This window comes from Mustela putorius, unplaced genomic scaffold (assembly GCF_011764305.1).
Source record: "Mustela putorius furo isolate JIRA1106 unplaced genomic scaffold, ASM1176430v1.1 tig00003853_pilon_pilon_pilon, whole genome shotgun sequence".
Taxonomy (NCBI): Eukaryota; Metazoa; Chordata; class Mammalia; order Carnivora; family Mustelidae; genus Mustela; species Mustela putorius.
Genome location: NW_025422005.1, coordinates 20,318,271 through 20,345,837, shown reverse-complemented (window position 1 = coordinate 20,345,837; position 27,567 = coordinate 20,318,271). Strand labels below are relative to the sequence as shown.

Below are 27,567 nucleotides of genomic sequence, written 5' to 3'. Positions count from 1 at the left end.
GATCTGAAAAGATTAATTAAAATACTCCTTCCTTTTCTACTTGCATATCCCTGTAAGTCTGATTTTCTTCAGATACCTCAACCAAAACAACTTATCACATCAGACTGAATACAGAAGCAGATGTGAAAATCCAGCTTCCTTCCATTAAGCCAAATATTAAAAAGATTTGCAAAAATGAAAACAATGCCACTCTTCCCACTAATTTCTTTTTTGTTTTGGAAAAGAAGTTATTTTTAATTAAAATGTCATTTATATTTATATTACTATATATTGGGTTTATTATTAATTATAAATGAAAAAACATTTTAAAAACCTCACAGTTTTAATTTCTAACATATATCAATATACACCATTCATACAAATAAAAAGCTCACTGGGGTCTCTAATAATTTTAAGTCTAAAAGGGTCCTGAGATCAAAAAGTCTGAGAAACTCATGCTGTATTGGGTTGTATATTTTTCATAATGATTCACAGGAATTTTTTATATGTTCTGTATCTATTCTGGTTACTAGTCCCTTGCTAATTATACATATAACAGTATCTTCTCCCTGTTTGTAGTTTATTTTTTCATGTATTTACCACCTTCTTTGCTCTTCATTCTTTTCTGCTTTTCAGACTTCCCATCTGGGATCACCTTCCTTCTGCCTGAAGTATATTTTCTAGAATGTTCTTAAGTAAGATATGCTGACAGCTAACTCACCTTTGACTGAAAATGTCTTTAGGGGCGCCTGGGTGGCTCAGTGGGTTAAGCCGCTGCCTTCGGCTCAGGTCATGATCTCAGGGTCCTGGGATCGAGTCCCACATCGGGCTCTCTGCTCAGCAGGGAGCCTGCTTCCCTCTCTCTCTCTGCCTGCCTCTCTGCCTACTTGTGATCTCTCTCTGTCAAATAAAAAAAAAAAAAAATCTAAAAAAAAAAAAATGTCTTTAATTCTCATTCGTATATCTTCTTTCACTGGGTTTAGATTCCCAGGCAGTTATTAGAATATTACAGATGGCCCTCGACTGGTTTCCCCTGTTGCTGCTGAGAAGAAAATTGCCAATCCAACTACTGTGTCTCTGAAGGTAGTATCTTGTTTTCCTGGCTATTTTTATGATTTTCTCTTTGTCTTTAGTGTTCTGAAGTTTCTCTCTGATGTATCTAGATAAGAGTCTTTTATTTATTCTTTTTGGGATTTGTTGGGCTTCTTGAAACTGCAAATGAGTGCCTCTCATAAGTTCTAAAATATTACCAGTCATTCCCCTCTATTCTATGTTTGCTCCACTCTTATTCTGAAACTCCAATAAAAACTAGGTCAGATCCTTCCTCTTCATTCTCCCTTTCTCAGAAGGTTTCTTCCTATTGAATTTCTTAACCCTCTGTCCTACATGTTGATACATAATATCGTGAGATAGAAAATATTTTCTATTTCCTAGTTAAATCACCTACCCATTAAGTTTTTAGTTTCCACATTATATTTTTCAATTCTAGAAAGTATTCTAACTCTTTTCCAAAGTCTTTTCTGTAGCCTCCTGCTTCTTGCAGATGTTTTCAAGATTTTCTTTAAATACAATAAGGACAGTTGTCTTATAATTCTAATACATGAAGTAGGTCCATTTCACCTCACTGTTGTTTCTATTCATTCTTACTTTACTTAAGAGTTATTTGTTTCTTTGTGTACTTTGGTATTTTTTTTTTAAAGATTTTATTTATTTATTTGACAGACAGAGATTACAAGTAGGCAGACAGGCAGGCAGAGAGAGAGGGGAAGCAGGCTCCCCGATGAGCAGAGAACCCCATGTGGGGTTCGATCCCAGGACTCTGAGATCATGACCTGAGCTGAGGGCAGAGGCTTAACCCACTGAGCCACCCAGGAGCCCCTACTTGGGTTTTTTTAACGCTGTGCTGCTCATAACACTTCAAAAATTGTTTGAGGGTATTCTTTCAGGGCTAGGATAAACGTGTCTAACCAGAGAGGATTTATTTGTATTTGCTTCTGTCTGGCATCTAGCCTGATGCTTTTGGATCATTAATGCAGTATGAATTTGAGCACTAAATTTGCCCCAAAGTTCCTCTGTGATACAAGTTAGTGTCAGGATTTCCCCTCTCTCTTGCTGTCCTCTACCTCCTACTCAGTTAAGTGCTAATGCAATCTTTTTGTAGGAAAGAAGGGTTTACTTTTGGTTTACCCATACCCGAAGGATATAGTCTTTTGGGGTCCAGTTTGATTGGAGGAGCAACTTCTTTTAGATTTCCCACTTTGTGTGGACTCTGGGCTTTTCTTCCCCCTCATACCATAAGGACATCAAAACTGAAGTTCAAGTTTGCCCTCAGTAAATGTACTCCATGCACAAACAGTTTCAGTGCTCTGCTTACCTCTCTAGGGGTTCTCATCTTCTCTTAGATTTTGACCTTAATATTTTCATGGCTCTTTGATACTTTTGAGAAGTTGGGTTGTTAAAATTTAATATTTGTTAATTTGTTTCAGAGAGAGGTCTAGTGCAAATAATCTAGGCCGCCTTATTCTAGGAAATAGATTCATTGTTCCTTTTTTTCTTAATTTTTAATATAAGACAAATAAAATAACAGAAAAGAAATTACACATAATTCTGTCACTTTTTCAAATCTTTGTGCATATTCTTTTCTAGTCTGAGACTACAGGCATACATATTTTTAAAATTTATTTTTATTAAAAAAAAATTTTTTTAAGTAGGCTCCTCGCCCAACGTGGGGCTTGAACTTACGACCCTGAGATCAAGAATCACATGCTCTACCAAATGAGCCAGCCAGGTACCCTGCATACATATTTTTTATATCAGTTGAGCCAGTCTGGTATTTTCACAACAGCTAATGACTATATTTATTATTATTAAGGGGAGCAAATAACAACAAAAGCTAAGGGTCAAAATGGTCAGAAATAGGAGAGGAAAAAAAAATAACCCAACAAGGTGGGAAAGAACATCCTGCAATTGCAAGGGTCTTCTTTGCAGAATCAACTCACCGAGAGACGAGATCCAGCTCTTGCTTTGGCAATGCTCTCCTTTTCCTTTTCAGATACCCTTCTCTGCACAACCTGGAAATTATTTAAGGCTGCAGAGAAGTCATTCATGAGGCGTTCTTTCTGAAGTTTCTGCTGGCGCTACGGAAATAAAGAAGGACTTGAAATTTCATATTAACCCTGAATCATTTGGTTCTAATTTCCATTAAAAACAAAATTATTCCCCCTAAAGATTTCTAACCAGGAAAATTACTATAAAACAGGCTCTTCCTTAATAAATTTGTTCTTTGCTAACTCAAATCCCTCAAATGCCATAGACCAAGTCTGAGTTTTCCTTCTTTCATTCTGACAAACTTGGAACTGTGTGTCATTTACCTTGTAAGGTAATATCAGAGGGAATTGCAATTGAGAATTTTGGTTCCCTGGAGAATCTAAAAGCAGAATAAATAACTTTAGACTCAGACTGAACCCCAAAAGAGATTGTTTTATGTTAAAATATTAAAAAATATTCATCCACACTGAGTTCATAGTGTCCCTGAAAACTACAGAATCATTTTCCTTTATACTGTAATGAGATTTAAAATCTTTGAGAACCTGGAAACTCTTATAGGCTATCTTTACTAAGCTTACTGATTCTGTGTCTCAAAAAACACATGCTGAGAGCTCCTGCTACGTGCTGAGAACACAGAAGTAAAAACTCATCCCTGACCTCAAACAGCTTACCAACTACTTATAGATAAGGGATATAGACACAAAAATTACAAGTCATTATAAATAACTGCTATATCCTATTAATACTATAGGAGTTTGGAGGCAGGTATAATCAGTTAAGAACTCAAGTAGCCATAAAGGCCAAGAGAAAGTGAACACTGAAGGAAGAGAAAGGTCTGAATAAGCAGATGGAAGGAGTAAGGCAAATTCGTCAAAGAAACAGTGTGAGCAAAGGTGTGACAGTAAATATCTGAAGAGCATCTATAAGGAGATGGTTTGGCTGGAACCAAAGCTTTTTTCGTAAGACTAGCTAAAAGACAGAACTGGAAAGACAGAGAAGGGGCTGACCGGAGCAGGTTTTAAATGCTAAGCTAATGAGTTTGGGATTCAATCCCTAAGGAAAAAACAAGAAAGATTCCTGAGCAGGAAACATGATGGGTACAAAATGATAATTTAGAAAAAGTAGTCTGCAGGATGGAAAAAAGAAGCATGTCAAAAAGACTTTTGCAATATTCTAGGTTAAAGGTCAGGAGGACATTGTGTCAATAATGGGAACCCCAAAGACATGAATTTAAGAAACATTATGACTTAGCAACTGCCTATAGGGCTGCAAGGGGGCTAAAGTCAAGAATGACTCAAATATCACACCTGGGAGAATTATGGTAATACTAAAAGCAAATTTATTTTTTTTTTAAGATTTTATTTATTTGAGAGAGAGAGAGAGAGAGTGTGTGTGAATGAACAGGGGGGAGGGACAGAGAGAGAAAGAAGCGGGCTCCCCACTGAGCCAGGAGTCCAATGGGAGACTCGATCCTGGGAACTTGGAATCATGACTGAACCAAAGGTAGATGCTTAACTGAGCCACTCAGGCGCCCTGAAAGAAAATTTGTTTATTTTTTTTTTTAAGATTTTATTTACTTATTTGAGAGAGAGAGAGAGAGAGAGAGCAAGCGCATGCACAAGCAGGGTAAAGGGCAGAGGGAGAAGCAGACTCCCCGCTGAGCAGGTAGCCCAGTGTGGGGCTCAATCCAGGGATTCTAGGATCATAACCTGAGCCTAAGGCAGATGCTTAACTCACTGAGCCACCCAGGTGCCCCTGAGAGCAAATTTACATGAGGAACATTTCCCTCTTTTTCTGGAATTTAAAAAAATTTTTCACATTAACATTATAACAATAAGAGGGAAAAATCATCATTCCCTAATCTTACTATTCAAAAACACTTTTCTTTTTTTTTTTTTGGGAGTAGGCGCTATATGGGGCTTGAACTCACAACCTTGAGATCAAAAGTTGCATGCTCCATCATCTAAGCCAGATAGGTGCCCCACAAAAAATGCTATCTTGAAGTATATCATAAACATTTCCCATGTTATCATCCTCTTCACAATTATGGCCTTTGTTACATAATACCCTATCAAGGAAAATTTGATCTAGGAAATTTTATGTAAACATTCCTTCTAGATTATGCCCATGTTTTAACTACTTAACTATTATAAAGAAAGCTAATGGAAGCCCCACTGTAATTGCTAATATTAATACAGTACTTACCATGTACTAATACGGTTATAAGTACTTCAACATAATAACTCACTTTAACCTAAACAACCTATATTATAGTCCCTACTTTACAGATCAGAAAACCAAGGCACGAAGAAGTTAAGTAACTTGCCTAGGATCACACTGTCAGTAAGTGGAAGGGGTAGAATTTAAATACAGGAAATCCAGCTCCAGACTACAGTTTTTTTTTCTTCCAACTTTTTTTCCTTAGGACAAATTTTCATGAATGGGAATATTAGGTCAAAAGGCACAAACTTTTTTTTTTTTAAGACAATCAGTAATATCAATCAGCTTAGTTAAGGGATATGAGTGAAATGGGAGAAATCCTGTATAAGACAACGCATTAAATTTTAGATGAAGGCAATATATTCAAGAAGAGATCTTAGAGTAGGAAATGACAATATGGGCCCAGTCCTTAGAGGTTAGAGCCTAGAGCCAGGAAAAGATCTCGGGGTCATGTTCATAAAGGTAAACTCATAAAAATAGATCAGCCTCCTGAGGGAAAAAGCAGAGACTAAGAAAATGAGAGGTCAATGGCACAGCCTTGGGACATGTTTACTCCTAGGAAGACCAAGAGTCAGGGAAGGAGAATGAGACTCTACCTGGGGAAAGAGAGAAGAGGCCAGCAAGGGATCCCAGAGTTGGAAGACATACTGAAAGGGGATCATGGGAAGAAGAAGACAGTTTCAGTAGAGATGGGATGGGCTGTTTCAAATGAGACAGAAAAAAGCCCACTGGATTTGGCAGCAAGAAGATCACTGATGATAGCACATAAGTACGAAAGATTGAAAGGAGGATATATGATCTGATATACAGGACAGCAGCAAAAAGATGGTGGTAAGACTAAGATTGACTAGATGAAGAAAGAATTGAAAGGGCAAACGGTATTCAGCACAACAGGACAGGGATCAAGAAATTATTTGCAGGGGCGCCTGGGTGGCTCAATGGGTGAAAGCCTCTGTCTTCAGCTCAGGTCATGATCCCAGGGTCCTGGGATCAAGCCCTGCATCAGGCTCTCTGCTCAGTGGTGAGCCTGCTTCCCCCCCTCTCACTCTGCCTGCCTCTCTGTCTACTTGTGATCTCTCTCTGTCAAATAAATAAATAAAATCTTAAAAAAAAATTATTTGCAGATCTATTTCGTGTTCTTAAGGATCCAAGATGACGGAAGGGAACAATAGCATGCATGACCCAAAAATAACTTCTATTTGACTTTGGACTACATTAAATCCTTCTCTCTCTCTCTCTCTTTTTGGTAGCAGATATAACTTTCTATTTATTTTTGCTTAGGCTACTATTAACTCTTAAGGACTCCCAACACTTCTGCTTTCATCAAGACCCTTAGACTCGGGGCACCTGGGTGGCTCGGTGGGTTAAGCCCCTGCCTTCAGCTCGGGTCATGATCCCAGGGTCCTGGGATCAAGTCCTGCATCGGGCTCTCTGCTCAGCGGGGGGCCTGCATCCCTCTCTCTCTGTCTGCCTCTCTGCCTGCTTGTGATCTCTCTCTCTCTCTCTGTCAAATAAATAAATAAAATCTTTAAAAAAAAAAAAAAACCTTAGACTCCTTTTTTGTTACTAACTAGAACCATTCACAAGTGTGTATTCCCTAAGTGGAGCTTAGCCTAAGTGCCCAGCTGGGAGGACAAAAGAGGTGATGTTTATTGGAGATACTGGACGGCAAGGGGAACTGGCCTCTACGTGAAATTTCAGCAAGAATAACAGCACACCTATGGACAACCAAAGGTGATTACATTAAGATTACTTTTTTTTTTTTTTAAGATTTTATTTATTTATTTGACAGACAGAGAGCACAAGTAGGCAGAGAGGCAGGCAGAGAGAGAGGAGGAAGCAGGCTCCCCGCTGAGCAGAGAGCCCGATGCGGGGCTTGATCCCAGGACCCTGGGATCATGACCTGAGCTGAAGGCAGAGGCTTTAACCCACTGAGCCACCCAGGCGCCCCTTAAGATTACTTTTTATCAGAGCTCCTTTGTAGCATGACAACAAACCATCTAGTCTTGGTTCCTCTCTTTTGTGCAAGGGGGGGGGCGCCAAAACTCCACAGACTAGTGCTCCATTAAAGAGCTTGCCATGTATGGGTTAAACCAACATTTTTAAACTTTTTTGATGGAGACATGCAGAAATAATGTGACATCTTGACCTAGTACCGTATATACACATATGTATGAAGTGAAAGCTTCCTGTAAGAATAGTTTCCTTTATTACATGGTATATATTCAGATACTCCTACTCTATTTTATTATTATTTTTTAAAGATTGTATTTATTTATTTGACAGAGAGAGAGAGACCACAAGTAGGCAGAGAGGCAGGCAGAGAGAGAGGAGGAAGCAGGCTCCCTGCTGAGCAGAGAGCCCGATTCAGGGCTTGATCTCAGGACCCTGAGATCATGACCTGAGCCAAAGGCAGAGGCTTAACCCACTGAGCCACCCAGGCGCCCCTCTATTTTATTTTCTAAATGATGAGCACAGCACACTAAAATTATTTCATGTTCCAACCAGGCACAACTCACAGAGTGAAAAATAACCCAGAATGGGGAAGTTGTAGGCTTTGTCTTTATAGCCATCAGGGATAGGACATCATCAGAAAAAAATTCAATAATAAAAAGGAAAACAAGTCAAGTGCTCCTAGGAATGGTAGAGAAGCTAAAGAAAAATGGAATCATAGTAGGCTAATGTAGATGGAGAAGGTTTTTGATTTTTTTTCCTGGAAGAGAAAGGATTTGAGGTAGAACTATGAATGATAATTAAAACAGGTGAAGCCACAATAAAGGCAGAGGCACACTGACTTCTGGAATATGTGAAGAAAAGGCCTGGAACATCAAGGGAACAATGAACTCCTGTTAAAAATAGTGGTTTTTTTAAAGGATTTCAATTTCCCTGGGCATTTCTTCAACCTGAGACCTACGAATGACTCATGATGGGACATGAAAGTGACTGCAAAATAGAAGGCAAAACATCTGATTGAGATTTATAGAAACTGACTACAAGACAAACTAGGACCTAACCTGCAACATAAAGCTACTGGCCAAACCCTAGAGATGCAAACACTGAAGTTCTTTACCAGTTAAATTAATTTTATCAATATGTAAGTATGGGTTGTTGGTTTTCTTTTTAAGATTTTATTTATTTATTTGACAGAGAGAGAGAGATGCAGGGAGATCGAGAACACAAGCACAGGGAGTGGAAGAGGGAGAAGCAGGCTTCCCGCCGAGCAGGGAGCCCAATGTGGGGCTTGATCCCAGGAGACCTGAGCCAAAGGCAGATGCTTAACAACTGAGCCACCCAGGCACCCATAATAGTATGTTATTATGAATAATAACAGCCGATACTGAGTAGCTACTGAATGCTGAGCACTTTACAAGACCCAGTGCATACATTCTTTATATTGTCACAATAGTCACATAGCCCAATTTTACAGATAAGGAAACTGAGGGTCAGAGAAGGTCTACCTGACACCAAAGACCAACTTGTTTTTGTTTCACACAGTCTTCCCATTAAAACAAAGTCCTTTCCTATTAAACAAACACACATACCAGAAAATACCAACCTGTTCTGAAGCAGATAAGGGAAGGGGCAAGGACCCTAATTCCTTCAGTAATTCATTTGTTTCCTTGGCGAGCTGATTTGTTGAATGCTGTAACTGTTGCCTAAGAGAGAAAAGACATGTTTCAGGATTATTTCCACAGCTTGAGAGCTGTTACAGTTAGTACAGTTAGTTATCAGAGTGCCCCAGTACAAGGAATAAAGGGGGTGTTTGAAAGAATGGGTTCCCAGAGGCCCAGTTTCACAAAAAAAAAAAATTCCAGAAATACTACTCAGTCAGACCCACTGCAAGGCATCTCCATATTACTGAGAAGAAAAAACCTACCTCAGTGAAACCTGCTGATAGGTATTTTAAGTCTTTGGGAAGAAAAGAAAGGCCTACCAGCAGTTCTGATAGAAATATAAGAGCAACTGCCCCCACATCTAAATCTGATAGTTTGAACACACCAAGGTCTCACAAAACTCTCCCGTCCATCACCCGGCAGTTCTGCCTAGCTGCTGTCTGTCCAGGCACTGATTGGAGATGGGATCCAGACACTGGGGGTTGGATGAAACATGCATTAAAAGCACAGCTTCTGGGGCGCCTGGGTGGCTCAGTGGGTTAAGCCGCTGCCTTCGGCTCAGGTCATGATCTCAGGGTCCTGGGATCGAGTCCCGCATCGGGCTCTCTGCTCAGCAGGGAGCCTGCTTCCCTCTCTCTCTCTCTGCCTGCCTCTCCATCTACTTGTGATTTCTCTCTGTCAAATAAATAAATAAAATTAAAAAAAAAAAAAAAGCACAGCTTCTACCCTAAGGAACAATCTCCGAAGATCTACTCCCATGTTCCTGCTTAAAGCTGGTGCTTTTTCAGCTTTATTCTTGGCTCCCTATTGTCCTTCATGCTTGACTTTCTGGCTCCTCCCTCCAAAACAAAGAAGCCCTGTACTGCATAAAAACATATAAGGAGTATAAGAGGAAGAATATTAAAAAAAGGAGGAATATGCATCATATTAAGTGGGATTGGAAAGTAGTGGAAACACAAAAAGAGCCCCTTTTGGTCATGATTTTCCTCTACTCTATGGCCATTTCTACAGAGGTTTTAAGGGAGGACAGAAACCATACTACTCAATCAGTACTACTTTTTCATTGCAAAGGGGCCTCCAAGATAAAAAAAAAACAAAAAACAAAAAAAAACGAGGGAGTCAAAAACAAGAAGGAGGCAGTCAGGAGCCTGTACCTCCTAGACATTACTAACACATCCAAAGATGTGTTTTTCACATCTCCCTGGAAAAAGCTCAAAGTAGTAAGTCATTCTCTCACTTCACACTGTTGAGGACAGAAAACAAAGAATATTGCTCAGTATATTTTTTTTTTTTTTTTTTTTTTTTTTAATTTTTTATTTTTTATAAACATATATTTTTATCCCCAGGGGTACAGGTCTGTGAATCACCAGGTTTACACACTTCACAGCACTCACCAAATCACATACCCTCCCCAATGTCCATAATCCCACCCCCTTCTCCCAAACCCCCTCCCCCCGGCAACCCTCAGTTTGTTGTGAGATTAAGAGTCACTTATGGTTTGTCTCCCTCCCAATCCCATCTTGTTTCATTTATTCTTCTACCCACTTAAGCCTCCATGTTGCATCACCACTTCCTCATATCAGGGAGATCATATGATAGTTGTCTTTCTCTGCTTGACTTATTTCGCTAAGCATGATACGCTCTAGTTCCATCCATGTTGTTGCAAATGGCAAGATTTCATTTCTTTTTTGCTCAGTATATTTTAAAGATGAAGAAAATAACTTCTAAAAGCAGAAATGGGGTCAAGAAGGATGTAATAAAAAGAATCGTGAGTCCCTACTCCAAGTCCATTCTCTCCTTCAGACACCCCTCAGATCATTGTGAATACGTTTTTTGAATTTTTACGGTTGGAAATCCCACTAGACTAGATGATCTCTGCAGCTGATCAACAAGGAGGCTCATTTTGGCAGACTACAGACTAATAGTGGTCAAAGTTCGCCTCCCTACTTCCTCAGAGGGTTCTGCTAAACAGCCCAAGGGAAGAAAGAATCTGTGTTCAAGGATTTTGAAAGGCAGTAGAGATCACAACCCATGAATATATTTTGTTGTCCCTCATCTAGATCCAGCTAAGCTATTACTTCGTGTCCCACGGTTTGTCATGCTAACTCCACAGGCTTTCCTGGAAACCTAAGCTGCCATGCAGCAAGGACAGTGGGTGTGTCCTCAAAAGAATTCTCACAGGGCCTCACAGAACCCAACCACATTAGGAAGCTACTTACAGATTTTCCTGTAGCTTGCTTGAATCCTGCTTAGTTCCTAGTTGGCTCATCAGATTCTTTATCTGAGCAGCTGGGGAGACGGGGGAAAAGAAAAATACATTCATCATGAGCATCCTACTTCTTAGATCACTGGTCTCTCTGTCCACATCCTGAATAAGTTCATGCAACTAACAGAAAGCATGCTATGATTGAAACTTCGGCATGTCTATTCCTTCTAAAACTAATCACGGGGTTCACCTTTCTCCTATAGATAACTATGTCACCAAGTAGAGGGTGGCAGTTTTGTTCATCATTCCCAAAGAACTTCCAAAATTTTCCAGATTTCCCATGTTGCTGGTTTAAAGTTTCAACACCTTTGCAAGGATCTTAGAACCAAATATCAACTTGCAACAATTAAAATTTAAATTCATAGTACACAATAATTTTTCCTTTTTTTCACAATAATTTTTTATAGCAAACATTTTTGGAAAGACAATGTACATTTGTTGTTAATAATAAATTACCATTAAAAAGTAATTATAATAAGCTTTGTGCAGTGGCAGTATCGTAGCCAATGAGGTTTATACAAGGTACGATTACTGCTAATTGAAAAAATAATAATAATAAATTACCACTGACTGAGCACCTCCATGTGCCAGGAGCTTTTATATTAGAAGTTCCATATACATTATTTTATTAATTTTCACAGCAATGGTCTAAAGTAGGTATCTTCATCTTGCCGATGAGGAAATATATTTAGCTAAGTTATAAAAGTTAAATTTATATAAGTTAATTATGCAAGGGTACACAATGGTTAAGTAACAGGGCAAAAAATTCAATCCCAGATACATTGTACTCCAAGGCCTATGTCCTTTAAACTATGTTGTCTACAGTCAAATGTATGGTTTTGTTCAGATAACGTCCTAGATATTTTGCTAAGACAGTCATGTTTGAATTCTAGATATTTAGGCCTCTAGCCCTGGACTAGGAAAGCAGAGGTCCAGAGAAACTGATCATCTACCTATAAGGAAAAACACTCCAACAGCAGCTTGCCTGGGAATGTGAGTAGCCCTGGACCTCACCGATTTGTGCACCAGAAATAGAGCCCTGATTTCTTTTTTTTTTCTCTTATTCTAAATATTTTGGGGTTTGGGGTGGGTTTTTTTGAAGTGCAGTTGACCTTTTGATTTCTTTTGTGTCCTGCTTTCTGTTCCTCTCCTGACTGGCGGGGAGGATGACGGAGTTAGATTCATTCATTCATTCATTTGTAGAGGTTGGAATTTTCTTGTATTTCTTTTTGTTGTTGCTTGCTTTTTTTTTTTTTTTTTAAGATTTATTTATTTGAGAGAGAGAACGTGTGCAATGGTGGAGGGAGTGGAGGGGAGCAGAGGGAGAGCGTGAGAGAATTCCAAGCAGACTCTGAAGAATGCAGAGCCCAGAGCCTGACATGGGGCTTGACACTGAGCTCGATCTCACATCCCTGAGATCATGACCTGAGCTGAAACCAAGTCAGATGCTCAATTGACTGCACTACCCAGGTAGGTACCCCTGCTTGCTTGCTTCTGAAGAGCATTTGCTGTTTTCTATTCCAAGTTGCTGGAGTACAGAACATAATAACAGAGTACTTCCTGCCCAGAGGAAACAGGATTATCTTCAAGTTTCACCAGAACTTCAAGAGATAACAGGACACAATAGGTACATGACTCTTCCAGCCAAAACATCGTCTCCTTTGTGAAGGCCTTTCCTATTCTCTCAGCATTAATGCCAAAGTTTCACTTGTGAGATATCAGACTGCTAAATGACTGGCTTAGTGGAAAATGAGGAGGAAATCAATCATCATTTGTATATATTACAGGGACAACGTACATACTGTGCTTCCATGTCCACTAAGAAAAAAACCCTTCACTTATTTAAACTTATGATAGGGTGCTCCTTAAAATAATAAAATTTGAGGGTCAATCATAATCTTGCTCCTAATCTGGTCACCAAGAGTAACAAAGAAGTGGGCACCTGGGTGGCTCAGCCAGTTAAAAGTCCAACTTTTGATTTTGACTCAGGTCATGATCTTAGGGTTCCAGGATTGTAGACTGGCTCTGAACTCAGCGGGGTATCTGCTTCTATTTCCCTTTCCCTCTGCCCCACCCCCCATGCTCTCTCTCTAAAACAAATACACAAATCTTAAAAAAAAAAGAGAGAGAGAGAGAGTAGTAAAAAGGCAAGCTGAAGTTTATTAAATACCAAGTTACCTTTACAAACACAGATGAATTAATAGCCTCTAAGTCTGATAAGAAACAATGATGAAGCAAAATCTAATTGATTGCTGGTGACTCTCTACTCATAAGCAGAAAATGAACAACCTATTCCTTAGAAATATGTACAAGTTATTTCTGTCTAGCCAAAATCACTACATCATGCGTGTTAGAAAGCAAAAAATTCCAAAGTCAAAAATATATAAACTTCTAGCACTTCAAATTATGATTTTATCTTACTTTGAGACCGTGTTTTTCTTTTGTTTAGCAAAAATGTAACTTCAATTTTATAATGGAAATATAGTGTTCAAGTGATTTAAATCTTGCCTTTTGACCAACTTTCCTAAAATAGATTAATTATTCTATTAAGCGTTACTTTTAGCTTAATGGTTCCACAGGAAAAAGCAAGCACTCTAATGAATGTATTTTGCTAAGACAACATTCTGTAAGATATAAATAAATTTTCTGTTACTAACATGTGGAATTTCCCCTCTTATCTCAGTCAAATTAGAATCAAGATACCAACAGAGCTATCAGCTGGCTAGCCATACAAATAATTTATAAGAGGGCTGACATTAGCATTAACTGGGCACTTATTATGTGCCAGACACAGGGCTAGGTACTTGACATGCTATAATAAAAAATATATTTGTGGGGGGCCTGGGTGGCTCAGTTGGTTAAGCGTCTGCGTTGGGCTCAGGTGGTCCTGAGATTGATCCCTGCATCAGGATCCCTGCTCAGCAGGCAGCCTACTGCTTCTCCCTCTCCCATTCCCCGTTTGTGTTTCCTCTCTTGCTGTGTCTCTGTCAAATAAATAAATAAAATCTTAAATATATATATATATATATATATATATATATATATATATTCATTGTCCCTGGTTCCTGGCACAAAGCACCTAAAACCCTTGAAATTTTGTGCGTAATAGGAGTGTCTTTTGTTACTCATAAAGATTCCCCCCCCCCTTTTTTTTTTAAGATTTATTCATTTATTTGAGAAAGAGAGAGAGCACCAGGGGGTGGGACAGAGGGAGAGAGAGAAGAACCTTCGAGTAGACTCCTCGCTGAGTACACAGCCCTGTGCAGGGCTGGATCCCAGGACCCTGAGATCACCACCTGAGCCAACGAGAAAAGTCAGCTGCTTAAGGGACTGAACCCTCTAGGTACCCCATAAAGAGCCCCTTCTGAGCACACTGAGTTTAAGTTCCTAGGGTGAGGTAGGGCAAGACTGCCTTAGGTTGGGTGGAGCTAGTCACCAGAACTACCAAGTGATTACGCCAGAACTTTCAGCCCCACCCACTGACTTTAGGGAAATCGCGGTAGGGGGCAGGGGGCGGGGATGATAGGCGCTGCAGGTTGAGACTAAGCATTATAAAAACACTCGGGAACACTGTTCGATGAGCTTCTGGGTTGGTCAACAGGCAAATATACAGGGAGGGTGTTGGAGGGTGTCCAAGCTAGTTCCCACATACCTTGCCCTGGGCATCTCTTCCATCCGGCTGTTCCTGAATTATGTCCTCTTATAATAAATTGATATTGTAATAAGTAAATGTTTTCCTGAATTCTGTGAGCTGCTCCATCAAATTAATCAAACCCAAGGGGTGGTTGATGGGAATCTCTGATTTAGAGTCCATTGGTCAGAAGCACAAGTAACAACCGGATGCAACTGGTGTCTGAAGGGGAACAGTTACATGGGACTCAACCCTTGTGGCATCTGATACTAACTCCAGGTAGAAGTGTCAGAATTGGGTTAAATTGCAGGATATCTAACTGGTGTTTGGAGAATCTCAGAATTGTTTGGTGTGTGGAAAATCCACACATCTAATGTCAGAAGTATTGAAGTAGAGGAAAAACAGGAGTATTCTTCCTTTATACTTGATAAGCATGATTTTATTTGATCCCAACAACCCTTTAAATAAACATTATTATCTCAGTATTATAGATGGGTACACTGAGGCTCATGACTGAGACAGAATTCATTCGTTAGTTCACTCATTCATTCATTCACCCATTCATTCATTCAGAGTACCTACTCTTTATGTCCTATGCTCTAGAAAACAACTGCTCTTAAGAGCTAAGATTTTAAAGATTTTATTATTTATTTGAGAGAGAGATAGAAAGAGAGCATGAAAGGAGAGAGGTCAGCAGGAAAAGCAGACTCCCTGCCAAGTAGGGAGCCCAATGTGGGACTCGATCCTAGGACTCCAGGATCATGACCTGAGCCGAAGGCAGTTGCTTAACCAACTGAGCCACCCAGGCACCCAAGAAGCTAACATTTTAGAGAAAAGAGACAGAGAGTAAGCATGTATCTCTGGTGGTGATTAAGTACTATAAAGATAAATAACGGCGCCTGGGTGGCTTAGTCCATTAAACGTCTGCCTCAGGTCATAATCCCAGCATCCTGGGATCCAGTGCCACATCAGGCTCCTTGTCCAGCAGGACACCTGCTTCTCCCTCTGCCTCTGCCTCTGTCTGCTGCTCCCCCTACTTATGCTCTCTCTCTGTCAAATAAATAAATAAAATCTTTTAAAAAATGAAAAAGAAAAAGAAATTCAGGTAAGGGCTGGAAAGACAGGGTGGGGAGAGTATACTAGCTTCCACAGTGTGGTCAGAGAAAACCTCTCTGAGAAGGTGACACAGAGAAGAGATAGAAAGGAAGTGAAAGATCAAGCCATACAAAGACATGGGGAAGCAGCTTGCTTGCTTGTGTTTTTTTGGGGGGGGGGGGCGTGGGGGCAGCTTTCTAACAGAGTATGAAGTGAACCCCCAAGGCAAAGTGCTTCTTGTGAAGGAGGAACAGTGAGAAGGCCAGTGAGACTACAGTAGAGCAAGCGAGAGAGTGGCCAAAGAGGTAAAGGCCAGATCATATAGGGCCTTCTTAACTAGAGCAAGAACTTTAAACTGGAATGAAATGGGAAGCCACATGGTATCATAATAACCGGAACTCAAACCCAGGGCAAATTCCAATGGCTATATTCTTTGTGCCACGTTATGTTTTCTCAAAAGGCTAAGGCTTAAGGGAAACAGAATGGAGTGACACAGGGCAGGCCTCAATTCCAGTGTTCCACTTAGCCCCACCCTGCTTATCTGACGCCTCCCTAACTCAATAGCTCTCTGGCAGAGGTAGGCCGATGTCCTTGCTCTAACCTGCTCTCTTCCCCAACTCCCTCCCACCTTTGGGAACATTCCTGTGTACTCCCCAGAATCCAGCCAAGTGCCAGGCACCCAGTGGGTACATAAGTCATTGTTGGTTGAGTTAACCTCCCTTTTATATCATGACACTTTCTTTAAGGCAGAAGATATGAGAGAACATGAGCTGGGAATAGTGAGACCTGACCTCTAAGCCACACTTGACCACTAACTCGATGCATGGTGCCAAGCAAGTCATTTCATGTTGCTGGGTCTCTCTTCACCAATTGTATGTGATAATCAGGTTTAACTAACACACACTGAGCACTTCCTATTGTTACAATACTTACCATCTATACTATTTTTTCCTCATTAAATCTTTACAACTGTGTGAGGAATAAATGTTCTTTGAGTCCTCCCATCCTGCTCGGTGCTAAAACGATAATAAATAAGCTCTAGTCCCAGAATGATGCTGTGTAATCAAAGAGTGCGTTTTGCAAGCCAGAGTTTGGTTTAGAGAGGTTCCACCTGCGTACAAATGGGAGTGGATGAAGTATGTGCTCTGTCCTCCCATCCAGGAGGGCAGGGGCCACATTCTACTCATTTCTGAATTTGCATAACAACACACACATATACACTTCCAGAAAATAGCTGGTTGAATATATGAAGACATATAAAGGCAGGTCTTACAAAGAGTTTAAGGAAACAGATCTCATCTTATTGACTGTATTTACAGAGTACCCTCCTTAGAAACTCTAGAGACATGTCAAAGTATCAAGGTATCAATAATCATCTATCAAAACCCATTAAATACCCAGGGCACCTGGCTGGCTCAGTTGGAAGAGCATGTGACTTTTTAAAGATTTTATTTATTTATTTGGGAAAGAGGGTGAGCAAGAGCGAGCACAAGCTAGGGGAGGGGCAGAGGAAAAGGGAGAAGCCGATTCCCTGCACTGAGCAGGGAGCGGGATTCTGGACTAGATCCCAGGACCCTGGGATCACCACCTGAGCTGAAGATGGACCCTTAACCTATTGAGCCACCCAGAAACTCTGAACATGTGACTCTTGAACTCAGGGTTGTGAGTTCAGTCCCCACACTGGGTATAGAGATTAACTAAAAAATAAACTTAAAAATTTTTTGTATTAAATACCCTAGAGGGGTGCCTGGGTGGCTCAGTTTAAGCCTCTGCCTTTGGCTCAGGTCATGATCTCAGCGTCCTGGGATCGAGCCCCGCATCAGGCTCCCTGCTCAGCAGGAAACCTGCTTCCCCCTCTCTCTTTGCCTGCCTCTCTGCCTACATGTGATCTCTCTCTGTCAAATACATAAAATAAAAAATCTTTAAAAATAATAATAAAAATAAGTAAATACCCTAGAGAACAATGGTATTTTACAGGACATGGAAAAAATCTATTAAAAATCAACTATTCTTCGTGTATTCTCAACTGAGAACTTTTTTCATCTAGACTTTTCTGACTTCTTTTGTTTGTTGAGGGTACCTGAATTTGTGGGGGTGCCAATTACAAAAGTTCGGGGAAAAGGGATTTACAGAGTCATTTCCTAACTAAGCACCAGAATTAATCCAAGCCTCCATCAACTCCTACTAAATTTCTGAATATTAAGGTATTTTCCTAAGAGTTTCCAGCAAGACTCAGGTAACAGATACCACAAAACTCAAATCGTAAGGACAGTAGTGTCTTACTTTACTAAAATCCAAAGAAGCAGAATTTTTTGTGTACTATCCTCCATAACCACCAACTTCAGGGATCTATTAAAAAATAGTGATTCAAGGGGCGCCTGGGTGGCTCAGTGGGTTAAAGCCTCTGCTTTTGGCTCGGGTCATGATCCCAGGGTCCTGGGATGGAGCAGCACCGGGCTCTCTGCTTAGCGGGGAGCCTGCTTCCCCCCTCTTTCTCTCGCTGCCTGCCTCTCTGCCTACTTGTGATCTCTGTCAAATTAGTAAATAAAAAATCTTTAAAAAAAAATAGTGACTCAATGACCCATCTATTTTATATCTAAGAATATTATCCCTTAGTAAACCTAAAGCCCAGAAAGGAATAGGATGTTCCTATACACAGCTATTTTCACTGGAGTGTACTTACAATGAAGTAAAGTGATACTTTTTGGAAAGATTTTTATAAAAATGGGTTGAATCTATAAGAACTTTCTGGTCAACTTGGTTAGTCAGAAAACTCCTTTTCTAAGCACTCTGGTAAATAAAAATTTTACCTTAGGTAGACTTGTTACAACATTTTGGATGAAAATAATAGTCTATGAAATGCTATATAATCTGGAAACCAGATGACTAGGCCAAATATAAAGACAAGTCCTTAAGTTCTGTGTAAGCAATTTTGTTATTTTTAAAACTAGATCTCAATATCTATCATTGACCTCTTATTTTTAAAAGCATGTCCTGGCTAGAACTTTTAAGACTACAAAACAAATCAATTTGTTGTACATTACAGCTGATATCCACACTATAAACTACTCTAAATTGAATACTCTTTATGTGCTTTTAGCTGATACCAGCTTTAAGTAGAATCTGAATCTCCAAATGAACTTTTTTTTTTAAGATTTTATTTATTTATTTGGTGGGGGGTTGGGTGAGCCTGGTGGTAGGTATTAAGGAGGACACATATTGCATGGAGCACTGGGTGTGGTGCATAAACAATGAACTTTGGAACACTGAAAAAATTAAATTAAACTAAATTTTTTAAAAAGATTTTATTTATTTATTTATTTATTTATTTATTGGGGGGGGGGTAGTGTAAAGGGAGAGAATCTCAAGCAGACTCTGCACTGAGCACAGAACCTAACACAGGGCTCGATCTCACAACCCTAAGATCAGGATCCTGAGATCATGACCTGAGCTGAAATCAAGAGTTGGATGCATAACCGACTAAGCCACTGAGGCACCCCCAAATCTCCAAATGAACCTTAATCCAAATCGAAGTCTAGTCATATCAAAGTAACGACCATCGCAGTGTTTCTTTTTCTTTTTCTTTTTTTTTTTTTTTAAAGATTTTATTTATTTATTTGACAGAGAGAGATCACAAGTAGATGGAGAGGCAGGCAGAGAGAGAGAGAGGGAAGCAGGCTTCCTGCTTAGCAGAGAGCCCGATGCGGGACTCGATCCCAGGACCCCAGGATCATGACCTGAGCCGAAGGCAGAGGCTTTAAACCACTGAGCCACCCAGGCGCCCAGCAGTGTTTCTTTTTCAAAGGAAAATCTTTATTTACACCAAACGAAAATTTCCAAATGGGAAAAGGATAGCCTATGTGGTGATTATGACAATGAAGTTATCTCAATGTCTTACTCTGAAAATCAGGTTTATATTCTGTTTTCATATAGGTACAATGAAAATGACCTGACTTGAAAAATGTAGTCACTATATTATAATATTAAGGCTCTAAACCAAACATAAGCACTAAATATCAAAGGCACAATCTTCCATTTACTGTACCAGTGTCAACGTATGTAATGGTGAAGAGCATACTCTGAATTAAGACTGCCTATGTGTTTTTCCTGGTTCTACCACTTCTTAGCTTTATGATCCCTTTTTAGAAAGCTCTAAACCCAATGTGGGCTTGAACTCCCAACACCATGATCAAGAGTTGCATGCTCCAACAACTGAGCCAGCCAGGCATCCAAATTAGCTTTATGATCTTGAGCAAAAGCCTTCACTCCTCTGTGCCTCAGTTTCCTCACCTAAAAAATGGGAGTAACAAGAGAACTCTCATACAGTTTTTGAGCAGATAAAATGAGATAATGTAGAGCTAAATTTAGAACAGTGTCTGGCACATAAAAGAACTCAATTAAGGATAGGTATAATTATCAAACTCAAGACCAAGAACAATATATTTAGCAATGATAACATCAATTAAGTACATACTGAATGCCAACTACATATCCATTGCTGTGCCAGGCACTGGAATTAAATAGAACTAACCATACAATGCACGCGGACTCTAGCCCCAGAAAATGAAAAATAATCTCCCTGGTCAGAATGACAAGGTCAAAAAAAATTAATTAAAGAATACCGGAAAAGTGCTAAACTGTGAATGAAAAGTGCTTGCAAATTCAATGAAACAACAGCAAAAGGATAACCAACATTTCTTAAACATCTATGTTGCAGGCACTGTTTTAAGCACTTTACACAATTACATCATTTAATTCTCAAAACCCTATGAAGTAGATATTATTTTTACCTCTACTTTATAGATGAGGAAATTGAGAATTACAGAGGTAAAGCTGTATGTTTACACAGGTAGTAAGAAGCAGATTAGGATTCAAACCCAGACAGTCTGACTCCCAAACCTGCTCACCTAATTACTTTACCATAGTAGGGCAAGAGACTCAAACAATAATATCACCATTAACTGAATGTCTACAATGTGCCAGTCACTCTACTTTCAAAAACCCCACTTTAATAATTCTGCTCATGGGGCACTTGGGTGGCTTAGGCAGTTAAGTGGCCAACTCTTGATTCTGGCTCAGGTCATGATCTCAGGGTTCTGGGATCGAGCCCCACATGGGGCTCCATGCTCAGCAGGGACTCTTACTTGTGATTCTCTCTCCCTCTGCCCTTCACCTACTTGCTAGTGCTCTTTCTCTCCCTCTCTGATACACAAACAAATCTTAAAAACAACAACAGACAATTCTATTCATTTTACAGACAGCGTTATAGATAAAAAGGGGAAATGACCTGCCCAAGGTTAACAGCGCATATAGGGGCAAGGACTCAGTCACAGAACTGCTGACCCTAAAACCCATGCTATTTCTGATTTGACTTTCTTTCAAAATCAAATCTACACATTGTATCTACACAATGCATATTGTGTATACATAACTATCTACAGACCTTAGATAGTTACAAAGGGCAGGACTGAAGCACAGCTCAGAGGATTTGTATAATTTAGATAGCTAGTGAGTTAGGGAAAGATATTAAAGGAGGCACAGAATGAGTAAAAACTTGGAGCAAAAACCAGTGTTTAAGGATGTTAAGAAAAATAGCCTGCCTGTGGCAAAGGGTGCAGAGAAGTAGAGACAATCGCGCTGATCCGGGTTAAGATGGCAGAGAGTGAGGGGCGCCTGGCTGGCTCAGGCGGTACAGTGTGTGACTTTGGATCTCAGGGTTGTAGGTTTGAGCCCCCCACTGGGCATACAGATTGGTTAAAAATAAAATATTGGGGGGAAAAAAGATGACAGAGAATGAAAACAAGGTAGAAAGTGATGCAGCAGACAAAGAGAGAGCTAAGGCAGGCTCTTGAGAAGGTGAGTGGTATAATGAAAACAGGATTTTAGACATACTACTACTGAGAGCGTTACCAGGATGAATGGAATGGAAACAGAGACACTGAGAGTTTGCTGCTGTGATACAGATACTGAGATCAGGAAGATTTAAGAGATGGCAATGAAATAAAAAGCAAATCGCAAATGTGAAAATAACTTTGAAAAAACAGCCTATGGGACTTCATAATAATTGGTTTTAAAAATTCAACTCCCTTTCGGGCGCCTGGGTGGCTCAGTGGGTTAGGCCGCTGCCTTCAGCTCAGGTCATGATCTCAGGGTCCTGGGATCGAGTCCCACATCGGGCTCCCTGCTCAGCAGGGGGCCTGCTTCCCTTCCTCTCTCTCTGTGATCTCTTCCCTTCCTCTCTCCTACTGTGATCTCTCTCTGTCAAATAAATAAATAAAATCTTAAAAAAAAAAAAAACCTTTAAAAAAATTCAACTCCCTTTCTTTTTTTTTTTTAGTAAAAATTTTTTAGTAAAAATTTTTTTTAGTAAAAAAAAAAAAAAAAAAAAAAACATAGTAATAAGTAAGCAACATTAAAGAAGAGAAATGCTGTTCTTTAATCTCTTCAGAGATAACTTGGAGACTATTAGTTTTTTTCCTATATCTGACACAGTAATACTTGCCCAGATCCCCATAATAGGCACAGTCAAGTACATTTCTTCTGTACCCCACCCATACTGATAACAGCCCTTTTTGTACCAGGCAATCGACCCTAGCTGTACCCTTAACAACCCAAGTAGTGGCCTGCTGTATTTCAGCTTATACACTCAGCAATTTCAAACCCACATCTGTGGCTGAACAGCTGGGAAAAAAGAACAACTATCCTCTCAAATTCTCAACAGATACATACTCCCCGCAGGTATATGTCTGTGAGCTCACATTCAGAGCGGACACTTAGTATGACCACCAACCAGCTCTTGGAGAGATGTGGGGAAAGTCATTAACCTGATAACACGGTGGAAACAGTGTAACTCTGCTAATTGCAAACTCCTAATTCCTCACCAAACAACCCTCAGGGAAGAATTCCAACTGACACCACCCAAGGTCCTAAGATGTGGCAGCTACCACACAGTACAGGGAGAATGTGGCAGGAAGACTCCAAAGATGGTAGAAAAGCTCATTCATTCAAATGTACCATTTAGTAAGCATCAAGACCCTAAATGATATGACCCCTGGCTACCTCCCTGACTTCTTTCTTACTATACTCCCCATCTTTAACCACAGTCTAGCCACACTAGCTTCCTTGCTATTCTTTGAACACCCTGGAGGGGGCACCTGGCTGACCCAGTTGGTGAAACACGCAGCTCTTAATCTCAGGGTTGTGAGTTCAAGCCCCCTATCAGGTGTACAGATTACTTAAAAATAAACTTTGAGGGGCGTCTGGGTGGCTCCGTTGGTTAAGCCTCTGATTCTTGGTCTCAGGTCAGATCTCAATCTCAGGGTTGTGAGTTCCAGCCCTGAGTTGGGCTCCACACTGGGCACTGAGCCGACTTTAAAAAAAAAAGAAGAAGAAGAAGAACACACTACTATCTTTGCTTTTGCTATTCCCTCTGCCCAGAATGCCTTCCCCCAGCTACTCACACAGCTCTCTCCCTCACTTCACTCAGGTGTCTACTCAAATGTCTCCTCACAGAGCCCTTCCTTAACCATCTGATCTAAAATATACAACACCCACCCTCTTTCTCTCCTCACCTCCATCCCCTTACCCAGCCATTTTCTTCACAGCACTTGTTACTACTGGAGAAACTCACACACACACACACACACACACACCTGTATACAAACACATATGTTCACACACACTCTCACAGCAGTGATTTTGTCTCTTATTCATGACGCCAACCCCAGTGTATAGAGGGTGCTCAAAGAGTATCTGTTAACAACAATAAATGTATGAATCTATCATATATTTGGGACTGAGATAAGTACTAGAAATATAAAAATGAGTAAGTCATGCCCCATGCTTCATGAAAGGAGCTAACAATCTAGCAGCAGAGGTTAGACACACCACATGAGAAAGTTCTATAGCCTCAGGTTTTCCCTAGTTTCCTATGGAGAGTAAAAAAACCAAGTCACTTCTAACTTGAACTGCCAGGTGCTACAATACTGTAATATTAATTAAAAATTATAAAAATCCTAATTACCGGTCATAAGAGATAGACCTGGTTTCAAATTCAGCCACTGCCACTTGTTTGCTCAGTAATTTTTTTTTTTAAGATTTTATTTATTTGGGACACCTGGGTGGCTCAGTTGGTTGGACGACTGCCTTCGGCTCAGGTCATGATCCCAGAGTCCCGGGTTCGAGTCCCGCATCAGACTCCCAGCTCCATGGGGAGTCTGCTTCTCACTCTGACCTTCTCCTCGCTCATGCTCTCTCTCTCACTGTCTCTCTCTCAAATGAATAAATAAAATCTTTTAAAAAAAAAAGATTTTATTTATTTATTTGAGAGAGAGAGGAAGAGCACAAGCAGGGGGAGAGGCAGAGAGAGAGGGAAAGGGAGAAGCAGACTGTCCCCTGAGCAGGGAGCCCAACATCAGGATCAATCCCTTGACCCTGGGATCATGACCTGAGCTAAAGCCAGATATTTCACCGACTGAGCCACCCAAGCACCCATTTTCTCAGTAATTATTTAAAACTGCCCAGCCTGGGGTGCCTGGGTGGCTCAGTGGGTTAAAGCCTCTGCTTTCAGCTCAGGTCATGGTACCAGGGTCCTGGGCTCAGCAGGGAGCCTGCTTTCCTCTCTCTCTGCCTGCCTCTCAGCCTACTTGTGATCTCTGTCTGTCAAATAAATAAATAAAATCTTTAAAAAAATAAAAAATAAACCTTCTCAGCCTGTTTCCTAACCCATAAAAGGAAATAATATTGGTAATTACTTAATGGAGTTGTTAAAAAATTAAGTAAGATACTGCATATAAAGCACTTCCCGCATTGCCTGGCACACAGTATGTACTCAATATGTTATCTATTAGTGTTCTTTTTTTTTTTAAAGATTTTATTTATTTATTTGACAGAGATCACAAGTAGGCAGAGAAGCAGGCAGAAAGAGAGAGAGAAGCAGGCTCCCCACCAAGCAGATAGCCCGATGCAGAGCTTGATCCCAGGACCCTGAGATCATGACCTGAGCCAAATGCAGAGGCTGAACCACTGAGCCACCCAGGCGCCCCTCTATTAGTGTTCTTAATGGTTGACTCCAATGATCCCTTGAGCCAGATACCCAACCAACAGCTAAATCCTATTTAATTCTGTCACCAAAGAAGCCTTTCCTTTCCTTCCTTTTCATTTTCACAATTCCTAACTGGTGTCTCTAATTCCAGTCTCTTCCTTCCAATTTAATTTATAAATTTTTTTTTCAATTTATACATTTCTAAATAACTAAATCCAAGGGACATCTGGGTGGCTCAGTCAGTTAAGCAGCTGCCTCCGACTCCGGTCATGATCTCAGGGTCCTGAGATGGAGCCCTGAGTCAGGCTTTCTTTTTTTTTTTTTTTAAATATTTTATTTATTTATTTGACAGAGAGAGATCACAGGTAGGTAGAGAGGCTGGCAGAGAGAGAGAGAGAGAGGGAAGCAGGCTCCCCGCCGAGCAGAGAGCCCGATGTGGGACTCGATCCCAGGACCCTGAGATCATGACCTGAGCCGAAGACAGCGGCTTAACCCACTGAGCCACCCAGGCGCCCTGAGTCAGGCTTTCTGCTCAGTGGGGAGCCTACTTCTCCTTCTGCCCCTTCCCTCACCCCACCCCCCAGATCCTTCCCAAGTGAAAACGGTATCTTTCTCCCCTGAATGCCTACTCAATGCTGCTAGATCTCTTCTATAGTACCGAACCCTTTCAACTTTATATTTTAGTTGTTATGTACTCTAAGGGCTCCCTGTTGAAAGAATCCACGCCATGCCAGTTCCTATACTCATATGCCTAATACTCAAACAAATACATGTAGAACATTTCACAGATAGACATTAAGGTTAGGTTTAGCCTCAACAATAAACTTTCAGCCTTGAACCAGAATCTTCTAACTGGTACTACAGTTTCCTCACAAAAGGATATATTGGAACACAAAGTACTATACTTTCAAACCAGTGGTCACATTAATTTTCTTTTTAATTTTTATACATAGCAGGCCATGTCATCTTCCTTCCACTTCTAATTCACCCAGTCTCACACTCTTCATCAGAAACTTTCCCCCTCTTTATATAGAACATAATTATAATCCAGGACTAACTGAGCTCTACCTATTAACAGAGTACAGCCAAGCTCACAAAAACGCAGTAACAAACAAGGATGCTGGTCCCCATTCTTTCCAAGTAAAGTTGTGCCACTGACCTGTTTATAAGGCTCTGTGATGATTTTCCCACACAAGAAACTGCCTATATTTGACTCAATCAGCTCAATCAGTCTTACTCAGACCTTAGTGATGGGGTGGGGGTTAGTTTTAAGATGAGCAAAGACATTCTGAAATCCACCACCAACTCTACCATGTCTTGCTTGCTATGTGATTGTGGCCAAGTCCCTGAACTTCTCTGTGTTAAGAGATCTGTTTAAAAAAGCTGCTGAACGGGGAAGGAATGCAGAAGTTTCATCAGCTTGAAATCCAAAAATATGTGCAGATCTTTTGCTACAAAAGACAAAACCATGTAAATGGGAATGTTTGCGGTGAATTCTCTTTATTAAAACAGAAGTTATCTTACCACTCATATACATGTCATTGTATCTGACTTCCAAATTCATTACAGGAAGAGCTGGGTATTAAGTCACCCAAACACATGCACTCTCCACTTCCCTTAATTGAAAGCTGCTGACTTCCAAGGAGCAAAAAGCTGAGCAGAATGTAACTTAAAGTCTTGATCAGTAAACAACTCGCGATCCAAACTGGCCAGAGAGGAAAGAGAGGTGGGTGGGGATAAGGCAGATGACAGGAAAAACTCGGCTGACCACTGCGCCAAGTGAACTCACTCACTGCTCCCGAGATGACACCCATACCCCTCCCACCCTAAGGCTGTCAGGCTCCTGCTTTGGCCCCCATACCATGAGGGCAGTACACCTGAGAAGAAACTCAAGCTTCAGCTGGGGCTCGGGACCCTCGGGGAGCCTGGGCCTGACAGACTCGAGGATGGCAGCCGCCGCCCCCGCACTGGAGAGCCCGAAGACCGCCTCAGGTGTGGCTTTGGCCATAGCCTCGGCCGGGCTCCGCATCCCGACAACCTTACCCGGGCCTGTCCCCGGGGCAGCCCCTGCCCCCCATCCCGGACCCCCAGCTCACTGGCTTGGCTGATCCGCTGGATGTTGCCACTGCACGTCTGTATGATGCTGTTGAAGTCCCGGAGCTGGGGCCCGGAGGACCCCGGGTTCCGATACATGTCTAAGGGACCGTAGGACATGACGAGGAACTGGGACCGACTTCTCCTGCACCGAGCTCCTACCGGAAGCAGCCGCCAGACTGAACCCGCAGCCTGACGGGGAAACCGAGAAGAGAAAGGGCGGGGGAAGGGACTAGTGCTGCGTGCGCACTAGCCCCGCCCCCACGCCGCGCGCACGCGCCCCGCCCCACAGTGCGCAGGCGCCGCTGGAACTGGTGCCGGGGACCGTAGCTTAGAGACTGGACGCCTTGGCCTTGGGGAAACGGGGCGGGGCGTGACGTCACACGGTCGGGGCTCGGATTGGAGGAGCTGGTGTGGTAGTGTTGTTTCTCGCCGGAGCACGGTGACAGGAGGCAAGAATTTTCGATTAGCATAAAATTGTACCAGATGATCTCAGCCCTGACAGCCTATTCTGTTCTAGTCTGAGAATTCAGGCCCAAATATGGGAGAATTCGACAACCCTGAAACTCAGATCGGT

At 41.1% G+C, this 27,567-nt stretch overlaps 1 protein-coding gene and 1 pseudogene across 1 annotated transcript in view; one reads left to right on the top strand and one right to left on the bottom strand.

Moving 5' to 3' along the window:
* STX12 (syntaxin 12) overlaps positions 1-27,246 on the bottom strand; it is a 39,348-nt gene extending 12,102 nt beyond the window's left edge. The window contains exons 1-4 of the mRNA XM_004741045.3: positions 26,993-27,246; positions 11,081-11,150; positions 8,804-8,903; positions 2,979-3,116 (exon numbers count right to left, since the gene is read on the bottom strand). Coding sequence (XP_004741102.1) covers positions 2,979-3,116; positions 8,804-8,903; positions 11,081-11,150; positions 26,993-27,110 — 426 coding nt within the window. The 5' untranslated portion in view covers positions 27,111-27,246. The remainder of the gene's footprint in view (positions 1-2,978; positions 3,117-8,803; positions 8,904-11,080; positions 11,151-26,992) is intronic.
* Positions 11,605-11,775, top strand: LOC123387482 (annotated as a pseudogene).
* Positions 27,247-27,567: the final 321 nt, after the last annotated feature.